This window comes from Carettochelys insculpta, chromosome 15, assembly GCF_033958435.1.
Source record: "Carettochelys insculpta isolate YL-2023 chromosome 15, ASM3395843v1, whole genome shotgun sequence".
In the NCBI taxonomy this organism is placed as follows: Eukaryota; Metazoa; Chordata; order Testudines; family Carettochelyidae; genus Carettochelys; species Carettochelys insculpta.
Window position 1 is genome coordinate 4,814,901 of NC_134151.1, and position 17,313 is coordinate 4,832,213.

The window sequence follows — 17,313 nt, forward strand, 5'->3', positions numbered from 1 at the left end:
TTCTCTAGTGCCTTAAGTAGAACTATCAAAACACAAAAGCAGTAAAGTAGCACTTTAAAGACTAACAAAATACTTTATTAGGTGAGGTTTTAAGGGACAGAACCACTTAAGTAGAACTGTTATCTTTTTTCTTAGTGTACCACAAGCTGAGATGATTTAGTGGTTTACTGTCAAGTCTGACATTCTGATTGTCCTTATTTTTTTGTAGAGCAAGGCTTAGATCACATAGCAGAAAATATCCTTTCCTACCTTGATGCCAGATCACTCTGTGCCGCAGAGCTGGTGTGTAAGGAATGGCAGAGAGTCATCTCTGAGGGAATGCTATGGAAGAAATTGATTGAGAGAATGGTGCGTACAGATCCACTGTGGAAAGGGCTCTCTGAAAGAAGGGGTTGGTAAGTACCGCTGCAGTATGTAAACTAATTCATCCAGTTTTGTAGAATATCCCTAACAAGTGTCCTGCCAAAAGGTAAATGTATGGTATTGCTGGTCTTTGTAAATCTTCCATGGAAAAATGTGGGGGGAGGAGCTGGGGGCATAAGGATAGAAGGAAGGGGGTCATGAATCTCATTAAAATCTGTAGTTTAATATGCTCCCTTTTTCGTCAAATAACTTGCTTGGTTTCACTACCTACCCCTTTGCCTTTCAATTTAGGCAAAGCCACACTTCAGCATTTTTTTTGCATATTTACCCGTATTACCAGTGAACTCCAATGTGCAACACTGAGTACAGAAAGCTACTCTGTATGCTTACATACCTTCTCAATATTCTCACTTAAACTTTTTCAGAATGACCAATTAGAATTCAAAATTTCATTTCTTTCTTGGTAACACTTTCTTCCAGATTTAGGAAAACTGGGTTTTTCTATCTTTTGCAAGGACAGAGAGAGGTTCCATGGTGTTTTTTCGTCTCTAGCGTGTTGCTTAGCTGCACTTTGTAATAGCAGACTCTGACTCAAGACCTGGCAAAGGTGGGAAATCCAGCAGTCTGAAAAAAGGAGCTTGGCAAAATAGCAAATCCCTATTTATAGAACACGAGAATTTTTTTTCCTTTTTTGAACATTTTTAAATACAGCTGTTATTGAGGTATATAGCTGTAGACATTCTTTTCTATGGAATAAGTGAGTTTATAGTATCAAATGTTTTTTTGAGAATGAACACACACACACACACACACACACACACACACACACACACACACACACACACACACACACACACACACACACACAGAGAGAGAGAGAGAGAGAGAGAGAGAGAGAGAGAGAGATATGAAGTTTTAGTTTAGTGCAGAGTTACCCATTTTGCAGGGATTGTGAAGTTAACGTGTCATAATGGGAAATGTAACCTTTTTTTTTTTTTTTTGTTCTTTGTTAGGGATCAGTACCTGTTTAAAAACAGACCCACAGATGGCCCCCCAAATTCATTTTACAGGTCATTATACCCAAAGATAATACAGGATATAGAGGTATGTTTTCTACCACAACTTTTGTAATTCAAATAATTTTTTCAAGCTAGTACATTTATTACTCTGATACGTTCATGAACTGTATGATTGTACATATAATACATTATGTAATTGATTAGTTTCTTGTGCTAGTTCTAGTTTCCCAGGAAAAACAGGTAAATATGTGCAGTAATTTATTGGATAGAATAAATACAATATGAAGGTAACTTGTTAATGTTAGCATTGGAAACATGTCTTGTTCTGACAGATTTTGGGACAGTTCCGAAATTTAATTTTGAAATCTAACTTCTGCAACCTCAGATTATTATGTGTGTTCTGTATAACCATGTTGTCTATATAATTTGATCATCCTGTTCTTTTGTAAAAAGCCCAGATTTAAACTGCTAATCTTAAACATTCATATATCAAAATCTATTTTATATTTCATTTCCCACCTTGTATTTATCTTGTGTCTCTTAAATTTAAGTTTTGCAGAATGACTGTGGTTGGAGTTTATATTTTGGTTATAGGCTTATAAAGTGCATTTTAGGGATAAGGAAGAGGCAGAAATGACCTTTTGTTTGACAATATGTGATATTTTGCCTACCTTGTAAAAGTTGTGGCTCATTTACTTTTCAACATATGTTTTTGACAGATCAGGGTCATCAGTGTTCACTTACTAGAAGAAAAGCTTGGTCTGTGTGTCTGCCATAAAAATGTGGTACTCAGCCCGAAAACTGTAATGCATTTATTTCAGCCAGGTGATGGACATAAAAGTTATTGGTCCAAAATTCATTAGTGAAGAAACATGTGTTTGGTTAAGGCAGATGTGAACTAATGGAATCATTCTGTTATGGCAAATGTGAGCTTGTGTGGCTGGCACTTCATGAACAAAATTATTCAAAACTACAACCTGTCTGTAAAATGTAGCTGCACCACAAATCAGCTTTAACACTCAATTTCTAATATATATTTTTATAAGCTACTGTGAGCAATTCAAATGATTTTTTTCAAGTATAGAGCTGAACATAAAATGAGCCATGATATTAGTACTTGTTGGTTGTGCATTCTACACCTTTACATACTTTATGTGGGGAGCTGGCTTGCCTATCCTTTTCTCATTCTTTCAGCATTGCTGAAGTTGATTTTTCTGAAAAAGGAGGAAGCAGAGAAGCCTTTTTCTGGTACTGGTTAACCTTTGCTTTGGCGTGATTGGCACCTGACTTAGGTTGTAGGCTTTTCTCCATTGCTTCAGTTTTATTTCTTTTTGGAGCCTCTAGACTTTACTCCCAAATTAAAGTAACCAGCAAAAATAGCAGGTTTGACGCTCAAAAGTTCGATAAGTTATTGTTCATCTGGAGTGATTTTAAGATTTGGACTCATGCATGGATTCTTGTTTGGAAGAAGTGAGGATAGATTTTCTGACAGTGCTGACAATACTCTTAGTAGAAGGACACCCTGGAATTGATTAGAGGTGAAGATTCGTATAAGACTGAGATCACCTTTGACAGTGAATTATGGTTTATCATAGAATCATAGGGGTTGGAAGAGACTCAGGAGGTCATCAAGTCCAACCCCCTGCTCAAAGCAAGAAAAACCTCAGCTAAATCATCTCAGCCAAGGTTTTGTCAAGCCAGCATAAAAACCTTTAGGGAAGGGGATTCCACCATCTTTCTAGTTAACCTATTCCAGGGCTTCACCACACTCCAGGTGAAACAGTTTTTCCTAACATCCAACCTAGACCTCCCCCAATGCAACTTGAGACCATTGCTCCTTGTTCTGTCATCTGTCACCAGCGAGAACAGCCTCTCTCTCCATCCTCTTTGTAACTCCCTTTCTGATAGCTGAAGGCTTCTGTCAAATTCCTCCTCACTCTTCTGGAGATTAAATAAGCCTAAATCCCTGAGCCTCTCATGAGTTGTGTGCTCCAGCCCCCTAAACTTTCTGTTGCCCTCTGCTGGACTCTCTCCAATGCATCCACATCCTTTTTGCAATGGGGGCCCCAAAATTGGGCACAATATTCCAGATATGTCAGATAAAAGAGAATAATCATTTCCCTGGCAGTGCTCCTACTAATGCAGCCCAATATGTTGTTTGTAGCCTTGTAGCCAAGAAGGCTTTGTTGACTCATGGCCAGCTTCTTATCCATTGTAATGCCCATGTCTTTTTCTGAAGAACTGCTGCTTAGCCAGTCCGTATCCAACCTGTAGTAGTGTTTGGGATTCTTGTGTGTTAAGTGCAGGATTCTGCACTTGTCCTTGTTAAACCTCACCAGATTTGTTTTGGCCCAGTCTTCTCATTTGTGTTGGTTGCTCTAGAGCTTATCCCTACCCTTCAGTGTATCTACCTCTCCCCCTAGCTTAATGTCATCCATGAACTTGCTGAGGGTGGAATCTATCCCCTCATCCAGGTTGTTAATGATATTGAACAAAACCGGCCCCAGGACTGACCCTTGGGACACTCCATTTGATACCACTTGCCAATCAGACATCTAGCTGTTGATCAAAACCCATTGAGCCCAAAGATATGACCGGCGTTGTCTCCACCTTGCAGTCCATTTATCCAATCTATACTTCTTGAACTTGCTGGCAATTATACTGTGAGAGTCTGTATCAAAAGTTTTCTCAAGTCCAGGCATATGATGTCTGCTGCCTTCCCTATGTTCACAGAGCCAGTTATTTCATCGTACAAGGCGCTCCGGTTGGGCAGACGTGATCTGCCTTTGGTGAATCCAGGCTGACTGTTCTTGATCACTTCAGACTGGATTCCTTGAGGTTCCCCTCCATGATTTTTCGAGGGATTGGGGTGAGGCTGACAGGTGTACAGTTTGTTGAGCTCCCACCAATAAATAAGGTTAAGAGAGTTCCCCCAAAAGACCGGTGTTTATAGAGGAATGAAACTTGAGTATATCTTGCTGGTTACCCCTTGCGAGCCACAAGATAAGGAGGGAAACCCTCTACAGCAAAATATATGTATATGGCACTCAACAAATAATAGCCAACTAAGAATTCGTACATTAGCCCAAGTATGGGGATGAATTTGGTAAATTTCTCTGTAAGGCATGATTCATAAAGGGCTCTGTCCATGAGAGCTCTCAGAACAAGTTTTTGACACAGTCCTCAAGTCAAAGTCTACAACATAAAAAGCCAGCTACAGCGCTTGGACTAACAAAACATAAGAACGGCCATTACTTGGGTCAGAACAAAGGTCCCTCTAGCCCAGTATCCTGTCTGCTGACAATGGCCAGTGCTAGGTGCTCCAGAGGGGGTGAACTGAAGACAATGATCAAGTGACTTGTCTCCTGCCATCCATCTCCACCCTTTGACAAACAGAGGCCAGGGACACCATTCCTACTCCCTAGCTAATAGCCTTTTATGGACATAACCTCCATGAATTTATCTAGCTCGTCTTTGAACTCTGTTATAGTTCTAGCCTTCACAGCCTCCTCTGGCAGGGAGTTCCACAGGTTGACTGTGTGATCTGTGAAAAAACCTTGTTTTATTAGTTTAAAATCTGCGACCCTTTAATTTAATTTGGTGTCCTCTAGTTCTTATGTTATGGGAACAAGTAAATAACTTTTCTTTATTCACCCTCTCCACACCACTGCTGATTTTATATACCTCTGTCATATGTCCCCCTTAGTCTCCTCTTTTCTAAACTGAAAGGTCCCAGTCTCTTTAGCCTCTCCTTATATGGGGGAGGGATAGCTGAGTGGTTTGAGCATTGGCCTGCTAAACCCAGGGTTGTGAGCTCAATCCTTGAGGGGGCCATTTAGGGATCTGGCGCAAATAGATTTTTAAAAAAAAGAAAAAAATTGTCAGGGATGGTGCTTGGTCCTGCCAAGAGGGCAGGGAACTGGACTTGATGGCTTCCCAAGGTCCCTTCCAGCTTCGAGATGTGTTATCTCCATATATATATATATATATATATATATATATATAGAGAGAGAGAGAGAGAGAGAGAGAGAGAGAGAGAGCTATATAGATACATATATAAAGAGTGGAAGTAGAAGGGCAGGGCTTAATTTTTAAATTTATCCTCTCTCCATTCTTGAGGTCTTTAAAAAATCATGCAGAATATTATTACCATTCCCCTTCCCCCATCCCCATACTTCGTCTTGGAGGCCTATTCAGGGTTTGAAGGATTTTCTGTCCTTGCTGATTTTTAAAAGAAGTGTCACTCTGACTTCAAACCATATTCTGTAATATCCACTTGTCATGTTCTTTGTGATCCCTGCCTTTCCATGGGACCCCTATATTCAGTATCTCTATTTTGGCTCACCACGTAAATTGTTTTCCAATTGACTGTCACATTAGCACTCAGAAAGCAAAAATAAATTTTATAAGACATTTACCTGAAGACTGCATTTTTAGTATAACCAAATGCACATATTATGACTTAAGAACTTCTCAGTTTAATATTGGTATGTGAAGTACAAGGATAACCCAGAACCCATTGCTAAACTATTTCTAGCAACAAAGGAGACTTCATTAATTTCAGTTGGCACTAAACTGCATCATAAGTGAGGATAAGTGTTGTAGAAAAATGTCTGTCTAGACTGGATTGACTGACAGAATTAAAAAATTAATCAAAAAAAAAAAACAAATTGACAATTGGAAGCAAAAATGACAGATTGATAAAGAGCTAAATTAATTTTTCACCTTGGGTTCTGTTCGTATTTGGGGTCTAAAGTCCATTCAACCACACAGTATTATCTGGAAGGTAACACTGCCTATGATTTGGCAAATTGAGATTCTCAAGAAGGCTTCAGAGGGCCTCTGAAAATTTATTAGCGCCAATATCTGTGTGTTCTCTGCCATGCACCTTTGGAAAATATACTGTCTCTTCTGCATTCATTGAAAGAGAAAAGACTTTAGAGAACTGGAACCAAAGCTCTGGAAAGAGGCGTGCAACCCTCTACAGCTATAGTGAAAAGTTGTTAAAGCCAAGTATTTAATTAGGTTTTATTTTGTAACAGGTAATCCAGTAATATCAGGTATTTCCAAATCAGTTGTTGAAGTTTTCAAGCCAAGTACTTTAGGAGCTTCCTTAAAGAGAAAGCTAGGCAGGTGTTTAAGAAAACCAGGTGTGGTGTACAAAATTTGTGTGGAGATCCTAACTTGCTCAAGTTAACCCTGTATTTGTAAACAGTCCACAAATATTGTTGCAGGTAGAACTTTTTAAATGGACTATATAAATAGGCAGATTGCCAAATGATAGGGTGAGTTTTATAGTTTTGATCCCACAATATCAAATCCATGGACCTTTGTCATATGATTTATGAAGCTGGGTTTATTTCTCTCTTCAGTATTAGCACAAGTGCAATCCTTTCCATATGATTTGTCAAGATTATTTTTACATTATTCATATCTGGAAAGACATGGGAAGTTTTCATCCTTGTTTCTATGGAGACTGCAGTCTGCTTAATTAAGATGAGAATATCAAGTGAGAGAGCCTCAAAGAAAGAATGTGGCCAGGCCATCAAATAGTCTCCATGTGTTCTACCAAAATTAAGGAAGTTTGCATTGTTAAAAATACGAGCTAGCTTTTAAAATCTTAGGCATAAGAGACACAACATGAAGCAGAAAGAGGCTCTTCAGTGAAGGGTCTGGTGGGGAAACATGCTCATTCTATCTTTTTTGCCAATGCTCTAGTGTGTGATTTCAAAAGAACTAAAAACGTATAGCATCCGAGTGAGATGATGACTGAATCTTTATTGGGAAATCTAGTCAGCGTACAAGCGTTTGTCCTTTTGAGAGCTGATCGTTGAAGTCATGGACTCTTAGTGGCAGAGTTTCTGAAGGGTAATGAAGCTTCCTTAAAAATGTTGACAAATAGGGAGGTGCTTATGAGTGTTAAGCACTTGGGGTGTGTTCAGGTGACAGTAACTGTGACCAAATAAGTACCTACTTTAATATATTTCCAACTTTATATTCTTCATATTTATCACAGTCAGTTATTTTAAAGTGATGTTAATCTCCAAATGGAAACCCAAATGTGTAAAATAGCAGCCGTTTGCTAGTTCTGTCCTGCCAGATATTCTGTCTAGTATTGAAGCATGTACCATTGCAATAACCCATATGCTTGCCCTCCCCGTTTTCCTTGCACTCGGTTTGTATCTCCCCTTGAGAGCTGGATGTGATATAATTAAATTGCCCAGGCATCAGGTTACAAAAAATTCAGCTAGACATCTCTCCTTGTTCTCCTGAAGGCATGAGTACTTCTGTCTGGAAGGTGACATGTTGATTTAATTTTCATGTATTTGAGTATTTAAGTACAAGGTTTTCAGATTCCTTGCTGGGAAGTACTTACCTTGATATCTGTGTCTTCGAAAAAGTAATTTATCTTTTCAATTTGTAGTCCTTACCAGGGACAGTGCCATCTCATTTGAGCAGCTGTCAGTTGTCTTTATTTGGGTGTAATTTAAATTTTTTAAAAAAAATTTACACCTAGAGCAGGGAATGGTTTCCTTTACTTTGTTCCATAACGTCGACGTGTAGGACTGGAAGGGACTTCAGTAGGTCATTAGTTCAGTCCCCTGCACTTTGGCAGGACCAAGTAATATTTAGACCAGTGGTTCCCAAACTTTTCAGCGTCACACCCCCCTTTTGATTTTTGAGAAATCGTCATGCCCCCCCACCTCTTCTTTACCATCGTCCAGCCCCCCTTAACAAAAAATTCAATTTGTAATTTAAAACAAACACAAAAATTAAAAATAAGTACAAACGGTTTTTCTTGTTCTCTTGTGGGTGCCTGGTGCAGCCCCAACTGTCTGTGTGAGCCGCCTGAGGCCTGCACTGTCAGAGCTGTCCACCCACTATCCTGCCAGCTGCCAGGGCCAGCTGCCCACCCACCAGCTGTCCCAGCCGTGAGCCAGCTGCCCACGCTGGCAGGGCCAGCCACTCATCCACCCACCAGCCTCAGCCACGTGAGCCCCGCACTGCTGGGGCCAGCCACCCAAGCCCTACGAGCCGCCCGAGCATTTCCCCTCCCCTCACCCAAAGCCAGGCACCACCAGCCCCCACTCTTACCCCATCCTCCTCCCCCACCCCTCCCCAACCCACACTCATTCACCTTTGCAGGAGGCAGCTAGCTCCACGTAGGTCTTTGCTGGCTGCCTGCTTTTTATAGTAGCTGCACTGGGTCACCGGTGTAAAATGGCAGGGGCTGAGAGCCGAAAGCAACGGCAGGCTTTTTCTTTGGGTGGGGCAAATGACAAGAGGGGGCTGGGTCGCCTCACCCCCCGCCCCCCCGGAATGTCTTCATGCCCCTTCAGGGGGGCACATCCCTCAGTTTGAGAAACCATGTTTTGACCATCCCTGACAGGTGTTGATCTTACCTGTTTTTAAACCCCCCAGTGGCAGATTCCACGGCCTGCACAGTTAATTTGTTCTGGGGTTTAGCTACCTTTGCAGTTAGGAAGGTTTTCCTATGTCTAAGCTCAATCAATCTTCTGTACTGCAATTAAGGCACATGACTTCTTCTCTTGTCCTGAGTGATTAGAATGGTTTATCACCCTCCTCTTTATTACAGTCTTTTATGTACTTGAAGACTGGTATTTTCTTGAAACTAAACAAACTTAGTTTTTTAATCTGTCCGCATATGTCGTGTTTTTTTGGACCATTGATTATTTTTGTAACAATCTTTTGAACTTTTCCCAGTTGCTGTATATCTTCCCAGAAATGTGGTGCCCCAGAGCTGGACACAATATTCCGGTGGTGGCCATATCTCTGTGAAGTAAAATGAAAGCATTATTTCTTGTTTGCTTACAGCACTCCTGCTGCTATATCCTTGAATGTGGTGTGTGTTTTTTTTGTTTTGTTTTTGTTTTTTGCTTTGCAACATTGTTGACTTGTATTTAGTTTGTGATCCACTAAGAACTTTTCAACAGTCTTGGGAGTTTTCCATTTTGTGTTTCCTCCCTACATGTATAGTACTTAACATTTACCGTTATTGATTTTCATCTTATTTATTTCAGACAATTTCTCCAGTTTGTCCAATCTGTTTGAATTTTAATCCTATCCCCCAAAGTGCCTGCAACCCTTCCCAGCTTGCTGTCTATCAGCAGACTTTATATATGCACTTTCTATCATTTATCTAAATCATTTAAGAAGATGCTGTATAGAACCTGGCACAGGACAAATATCTGTGGGACCCCATTCAAAATGTTAATTGTGGTAGGGGACTTCAACTACCCAGACACCTGTTGGGAAGATAAAACACCAGGAACTGCTAAGTCCTGCGTTTTGAATTATTTTGTTGTTTAAAAAAAGCCTCATGTACCTCTTCTTTCTGATTAGGTGATCTGCATTAGATGCTACCATGATGTATAATATAGATATAAGGTATAATTGGAGATACACATCTCCTAAAACTGGAAGGGACCTCAGGAGGTTATCTAGTCCAGTCCCCTGCCCTCTTGGCAGGACCAAGCACCATCCCTGACATATATTTTTCCCAATCCCTTTTTCAACTTCAGTGCAAGTGTGTACTACATCTTTGTTATATCTACCACTGTGCTTCCCAGAGGCTGGTGTGGTTCTGCTCACCAGTGGATTGCCCTAGACCTTACTGGCATGCTGTAGTCCCCCATGTTTACTCTGTCTGGCTAAGACGTTGTGACCCCCTGTTTTGCAATTGAGTGGTAAAATTTGGAAACCTTCAGATAAGATTTTAATATTTAGTTATTAAATTCCTCAGAACTTAATGAGTGTCTCTGCTGTGCCCAAGGTAAAGCTTATTCTACAGAGTTGGTGAGTGAGCTTTTCAGACTTCCTTGCCTTTTGTTATGTTTTTTGTCCTCTTTTGATCTTTGAGTAGGTAATATAAGCGTTATTTACCCCAAAATGAGTTGGGTACATGTTATATACTCAGATCAATCTTGGCTTTCAGCATTCTATCCCTAGTTGTTTGCTTTGCTTTACTGCAGACAGTTCTTGAAACATATCTTAATTATCCTGTGATGTTGTAAGGACTAAGATGATTATTAAGCAGGACAGGAAGCCTTTGATTCTTTCAAGGTGAATACTTTTCTGGTACATCTTTGGCAAAGCTGACCTTTCCTTATGTTTGTTAAAAACTTTCTTCAGGTTCACAATACATTTCTTAAACTTTTATATGATGGTACATCCAAATAGGGATGTAACGAATTTTGGTTATTCTGTTCTGAAAGAACATTACTGAGGCAGTTAAAGAAGTTTTTCCACCAACTTAGGTACTTCTAGCATCTGTAAGGATGCGTATACACTTGCATTCCTCTTTCGAAAGACATACGCAAACGAGGGAAATCATAATGCAAATTAGGTGCATATTTGCATATTTAGTGATCCATTTGCATATTATTTCAAAAAAGTTTCTTTTGAAAGAAGAAAACCAGAATAGACGCCGCTCTTTCAAAAGTAAACCCCATCTTCGAAAGAACCCTTCTTATGAAATAAAGAGCAGCATCGACACTGGTTTTCTTCTTTCGAAAGAAGGTCTTTTGAAATAAGAATATGCAAAGGAGGTGCCAAATATGCAAATCTATACCTCATTTGCATTTTTGAGCTCCCTCATTTGCATACCTCTTTCGAAAGAGGAATACAAGTGTAGACACACACTAAAAGTAATCAGCCTAGTTAGTTGATTTCACACTTTTTTTTTAATTGAATCTTATTTTCTGGAGATTTACCTATTGAACCTTTATACTGGTGGAAATGTATTTCTTCAGCTCATTTTCCTGAAGGAGGCAATTGAGAGAAAACAACTTTTCATTACTTACAAGAATAAAATAGATGCAGTCATTTTTGAAGTTAATCTTTCCTCCTTGACAATCTTGCTTGTATTTTCCATTAATGATTTATCACATTGTGAAGTGGGAACTTTCTTGGTGAGTAGGGCCTAAGCCAACAATTTCTACAGAATACAAGCTTACATTTGAAAGTGAAACACATTCTCTTCTCTTCTCTTCACAAGCACAACTTTATGAATGTGATATGATGCCTACATTTAATGAGGCTGCAAAGACAGAGCTCCAGTGACTCATCTGCTTCTCTTACCTTTCCTAAGTAGTAGCAGAGTGAAACTGAAAACTCTGCTTTCTTTTCTGCTCTTCAGAATCCTGGGGGCAGTGAAGCAGCAAAAATCATGTAATTTGAACTCTGCTGCTACATGGAAAATGCAACAGTAGAGGGGGACACCAGAAATGCCGACAGGAGTATGATCCAAAAAATTCCTGCTAGAGTAAATTACAGGTTGAACCTCTCTAGTCCAGCACCCTCGGGATTAGAAAATTTGATGAGTGATGGGACGTCATTATTGTCCAGCAGGTTTACCAACAAGTTCCACTGCTTACTGGGCTCTTACAAGACAGTTGGGGTAAATTAGAGCTAAGTACGTACACAGAACATTGAGAGCCAGGACTGCTGGCTGTAAACAAATTTAGTGGGAGCCACAGGAAACCTGGCCACACCCATGGTAATATCCTGCTAACTAAAATCACACCATACCACAGATATTGCTAGATGTGTGTGTGCTGTATGAGACAGGTTCAGCCTGTAGTGGAAAGATTGTCATCGGCCATGAGGTTCTTATGGCTTCAAGGCTTGGGGAACAAAAAGAAAAGATATTGGAACAAATTATTAACCGACTGATTTGTAAGCACTTAGATTATAATTGGGTAAAGAGCAAACGCCAACATGGATTTATCAAAATACAAAACCATGCCATAACAGTATAATTTCCACCTTTCTAGAGGGAATCTGTGGATGGTAATGTCTTTTAGTTATAACGCTTTTGACAGCTGAATCTTAAACCCTTTCCCCACAGTCAGACGTTGCTTAGAGAACTAACAAGGGTCTAACATTCTTCTTTATGCTGGGCTCCCCTTTGCATACTGTCTATATTAAATCTCTGTATAGTTTGCCAATTGGTCTTTTCAGCCATCCCTTTTTTTGTGTTACTGTAGCTGTCATACAGCTAACATGGGAGATATTTTGGCTTCTTTCCTATCATGTCCCAGGCACATCCATCTTCCTTTCTCAGAAGGTAATTTTTTCTAGGGAACCAAACTAAATCTACTTTTCATTTTTATTCTTTTCCTGAGTAAAATGAATTATTCCGAATCACCTTGATTTAAATTCTGTTCTGGGTGGAGGAGAGTCTCCTGTAATTACAGTATTTTTGATAGCTACTTTCAATTGCTGGTTTTGACTTTGGTTTTAAAAGTGTTTTATTCTGTGGGTGGTGTATATATGCAGTAGGAAACTGATATATCAGCATTTCAGTTTATCTGGCATGTAGTTCTGGGAAGTAAGTTTAGAGGTTAAATTTATGATGTGATGCTTTGAGGGGATGTATATAAAAATTGCAGGTAACAAGTGGCAAAGGTTTTATAATTTTTGTGAAGATAGCTTTGATTTCTGCAGCACTGATTCAACAATTGCTGCATAAAATGTAGAAACTCCACACAAACACTTTACCTGATCTGTATATACAGAATTAATTTTGAATATCAGCTAAAGGAGGTTGTAGGAGAAATCTGTCCACTTCACCTTTGAGTCACAACAGAAATTCAATGTAGCAAGAAGTTCTTATATGGTCACAAGTACTATATTCAACATGCTCTTTGCAGAGGGTCTTCCCAGTTGCCCACCCACTCAGCTGTATTTAGTCATTTTAAGTATTACTGCTCTGTGCTCACATCTGTTTCTACTCTATTGCCAATTGTAATGTTGCAGTGTATTCGCTGTGTATCATGGCTACTTTCCCAGTATATTGAAAATTTACGCCATGTAAGGGGATTTTACAGGTTCCCAAAAACATGAGATGTGTTCCCCACAGTAGCCACACCACAACATCTAAAACGAAATGACATTTACTCATAGAATTAAAATAGACATTGTTTCATAGTGCTCAGACAAAGGTATAAATAATTTTGTGTGCCCCACTTGTATGCCCAATATGTACATATGGTAACCTTATTAAATAGTTTCCAGTGATGAAATTTTGAGTATTGAACTTAAACAGAAACAGTGAATGAATTAAAATAGTATTTTCTTCGGTTTCTCAGAACATTAAATATTGTCCTGAATACTGCATGTCAGACATTTAAATGGCTCCTTCTCCCCCTGCAAAAAACCCCCTGCAAAAAACCCCCTGCAAACCAACAGATACTGAAATGAGCAATCAGAGGTTTCCTGCCCCAACTCCTCCCATAGTTAGGTGTATAGTTCACTGATGTCCATAGTCCATGTAGAGGTCTTTATTTTTGAGTAATTAATTGGTCTAGGTCATTAACAGTTTTGTTTGACATATGGTTTTGGTTTTTGTTGTAAAGGTTTGGTTGTTTAGTCCATACCCATATTCTTACTTTTGGGTCCAGGTAGGAGGGTGGTGTGGAGGGTTGGGAGGTGGAATGGTGGGGGGTTGGAAGGGCCTCAGGGATGGAGATGACTCACGAAGGGCTATTGGGGACTGTGGGTGAGGTGCTAGGCCACCCTCTGGCCCCCACCCCTGCAGAAAGTCCTTCCCCTTCCGCCCCACCAAGTTATGGAGGGCACAACGGGCAGCCACAACCTGGGGAACATTTTGCTTCCCCACATCCAGCTGGTTCAGGAGGCACTGGAACTTCCTCCGGATGCCTGAAGACGAGCTCAACGGGGTTCGATGTCCATGCCAGCCTGGCGTTGAATTGTTCTTGGGTGGGGTCCAGGTGCCCTGTATAGGGCCTCATCAGCCATGGAAGGAGCGGGTAGGCTGCACTGCTGACTATGCACAGGAGCACCTGCATGTCCCCAATGGCCAGCTCCTGGTGGGGGATGCAGGTGCCTGCCTCTGTCCTCTGGAACAAGCTGGAGTTCTGGAACACCCTTGAATTGTGGATCTGTCCCGACCACCCAAAGTAGATGTTGAGGAATTGTCCTCACTGGTCCACCAGGGCCTGCACCACCATGGAGTGGTATCCCTTCCTATTAAGATATTGGCCATTGCTGTGTTCTGGGGCATGGATGGGGATGTGGGTCCTGTTCACCACCCCGAAACAGTTGGGGAAGCCAGTGCAGTCGAAGCCAGCAATGAGGGCATCCACGTCGCCAATCCGCACCAACCGCTGCAGCACGATGGTATTAAGCACTCGTACCACCTGTGGGTGGGGGAGACCAGACGTGTGAGGATCTGGGGGAGGTGAGGAACCTGGGCTACAGGTGAGCCCCTCAGCCCCCTGCCCCTCATCCCCAATCTCCTCCTGTGACTCCCCACCCCCTATGTGCAGCATGTGGCCACATGGTTTCCTTACCTGCATCACAATGGCCCTGATAGCGGACCTCCTGATGCCAAATTGGTGACCCACGAAGCAGTAGCTGTCAGGGGTGGCCAGCTTCCAGAGGGCAGTCGCGACCCTCTTCTCCACAGGGATGGCTGGCTGCATGTTGGTGTTGTGATGTCTTAGGGCAGGGACAAACCAGCCACACAGTTCCAGCAATGTGTCCTTGAGCATCCTAAAACAGTGTCCATTGCTGGTCAGCCCATTGCCCCAGGACCAGCCGGTCCCACCAGTCGGAGCTGGTGGAGTGCTGCCAGATCTGCCTGCTCGCCCAAGGGGGTGAATGCAGCTGGGGCACTATCTCTCGGGGTCATTCCCCCAGATGTAGTGGTAGAGACTGATGGTGGCCAGTGACAGGACTGCTACTGTGACAGTGGGTGGAACCTCAGGCCCTTAAAATTGCTTGCACAGCACTGCTTCATGTGGCTCTGGCTCTGGCATGAGCCCAGCACTGACTTCCAGGCAGTGCTGAAGGTTGGAGGCCTTGTTCCTTCTGGGAGGGTGCAGAGCCTCCCCCCACATTTACCACACACGCATCTTGCCCAGGGGGACTGCAGAAACTGTCAGCCTCCTGTTTTCTTATAAACGATACTAGAGGGCAAGGGAGAAGTGGGCGATTTTGTCTGCGTAGCTTTCTCTTTTGCTCACCACCCTTGCCTATCTTGTGTAAGACAATTGCGCCCTTCTGGCGCCTCAGGAAGAGTGTTGTGGGTTAGTTATTAAAAAAAAAAAAAAAAAAAAAAAGGGCAGTAAAGTATCACTTTAAAGACTAGCAAAATAGTTTATTAGGTGAGCTTTCGTGGGACAGACCCACTTCTTGTGTTCTCCCTCGCAACATCTTTTAAAAATTGGGAGATCCGTTTTTTGGTGGGGTGTGGTTTTGTCGGCTTTTTTGTGAGGAAACCTGAAGAAGGAACACACAACAGTTCAGGACTCTTGATTCAGGGGTGATGGTTTAGTAGGATTGCCATGCAGGGGGTGGGTGGTGGGTGTTGGGGGGGTGTGAGTGAGAGAGAGAAGACTGGAGATTATAAATTGAGCATAACTTCAAGGTATCAAAGAGATAAGTTCTACAGAACAAATAATCAGTTCATCAACTGCCAGATTCCAATTCGCCTGGTTTTTTTCCCCTCTTTCAAACACTGCATTCTGTCACGTGACTGATCTACCTTCTCTGTGTTAACAGAATGAGAACTAGCCCAGTGTATCTAGGGGTTCCATATGTTGTGCTGTGCTTTTGCTTGTTTGTTCCGCAACACTTACTCTTTGAATACCATTATAAATCTTCTAACCAGGATCCCTGATTTCTTTGAAATGGCTCAGCATGTGTCTTCTTGCCAATGTAGTTGATTAAAAGATAGAATGTGAATCTGCTTTCAATTTTAAATTGACTACAGCCTATTTGTTACAATACACCAGATTTGAATTTACTATTTCCACAGCAATGTAAACACCACAAAATCAAATCGAGAGTCTGAGCTATTTCATGTTTAAAAGAGAGTTTAGGAGGAACACATAGTCGATAACATCTGAAAAAGAATTTAAAGGCAGTTTCCCAATGGTTAATTTTCATTTTTTAAAACAGTGCCTATTTCATGTTTTCATTTTATTTTTTCTTGGTTTTCATCAGATTTTAAAATGAGATGTAAAACAAAAACATTTTACAACATTAATATACATGGTTAATATATTTTGCTATTTGATATGTTGAATTTTGCAAGCTGGGACCTAATACCCATTTTGGTCCCAAATGAGAGCTGAGTATGTTGTGGTGTTGATGAATTATAAAATGACGGCTTTGCTACTTATAGCAGATGATGGATTAATTAAAGGAACAAACTGAATTTTTCCTATTGGACGATCTGTGCGTCCAGCATTAGAGATCCTGGTGCAAGTTTGGTGGTTGTAACAATGAGGGAAGCTTTGTCTTAAATTAAAAAGTTGTAATTCTAATTAGTCATATTTTACATATTTTCCTGTTGGAAGAGTATTCAGTGTGCTCATAATGAGTTTTACTCCAGGTGAAAAACCCAAGTTACATTTTGGCCATGGAAATTATGGTTTTAACTAAGGTACACAGTTTTATTCATCTCCTGGAATAAATAGTTCGCCTCTCTTTCTAGACTATAGAATCTAACTGGCGATGTGGACGACACAACTTGCAAAGAATTCAGTGCCGCTCTGAAAATAGCAAAGGTGTCTACTGTTTACAGTATGATGATGAAAAGATCATCAGTGGCCTAAGGGATAACTCCATTAAGGTAAATATACTTCCTCATTGAGTGATGATTCGCTGCCTGTGTTTTGGCTTTAGACTTGGAAAGGGTTTTGTTTCCTTGGGGCATATCTCTCTCGTCTTTTTGTGGGATAGTATTTTTTGTGCAACTTTGTGGGGGTGGCATGTTTTACGTGGCCTTGCGAGGGAGGCTGGTAACCTCTCTCTGCTCCTGTTTTGCCTTGTGAATACTGTGGACTGCTAGTTGTGGTAGTTTTGACCAGATTGAAAATCAACACTTTCTGTGAAATCAGGTTTATTACAAACAGACGGCTTGTGCCCCCTTGCTTGG

The 17,313-nt window shown here is 41.0% G+C and overlaps 1 protein-coding gene across 8 annotated transcripts in view; it reads left to right on the forward strand.

Moving 5' to 3' along the window:
- FBXW11 (F-box and WD repeat domain containing 11) overlaps positions 1-17,313 on the forward strand; it is a 124,398-nt gene that overhangs the window by 90,639 nt on the left and 16,446 nt on the right. For all 8 annotated transcript variants that reach the window (XM_075009481.1, XM_075009488.1, XM_075009482.1 and 5 more), the window contains 3 exons: positions 209-395; positions 1,377-1,467; positions 16,870-17,007. In XM_075009481.1, coding sequence (XP_074865582.1) covers positions 209-395; positions 1,377-1,467; positions 16,870-17,007 — 416 coding nt within the window. The remainder of the gene's footprint in view (positions 1-208; positions 396-1,376; positions 1,468-16,869; positions 17,008-17,313) is intronic.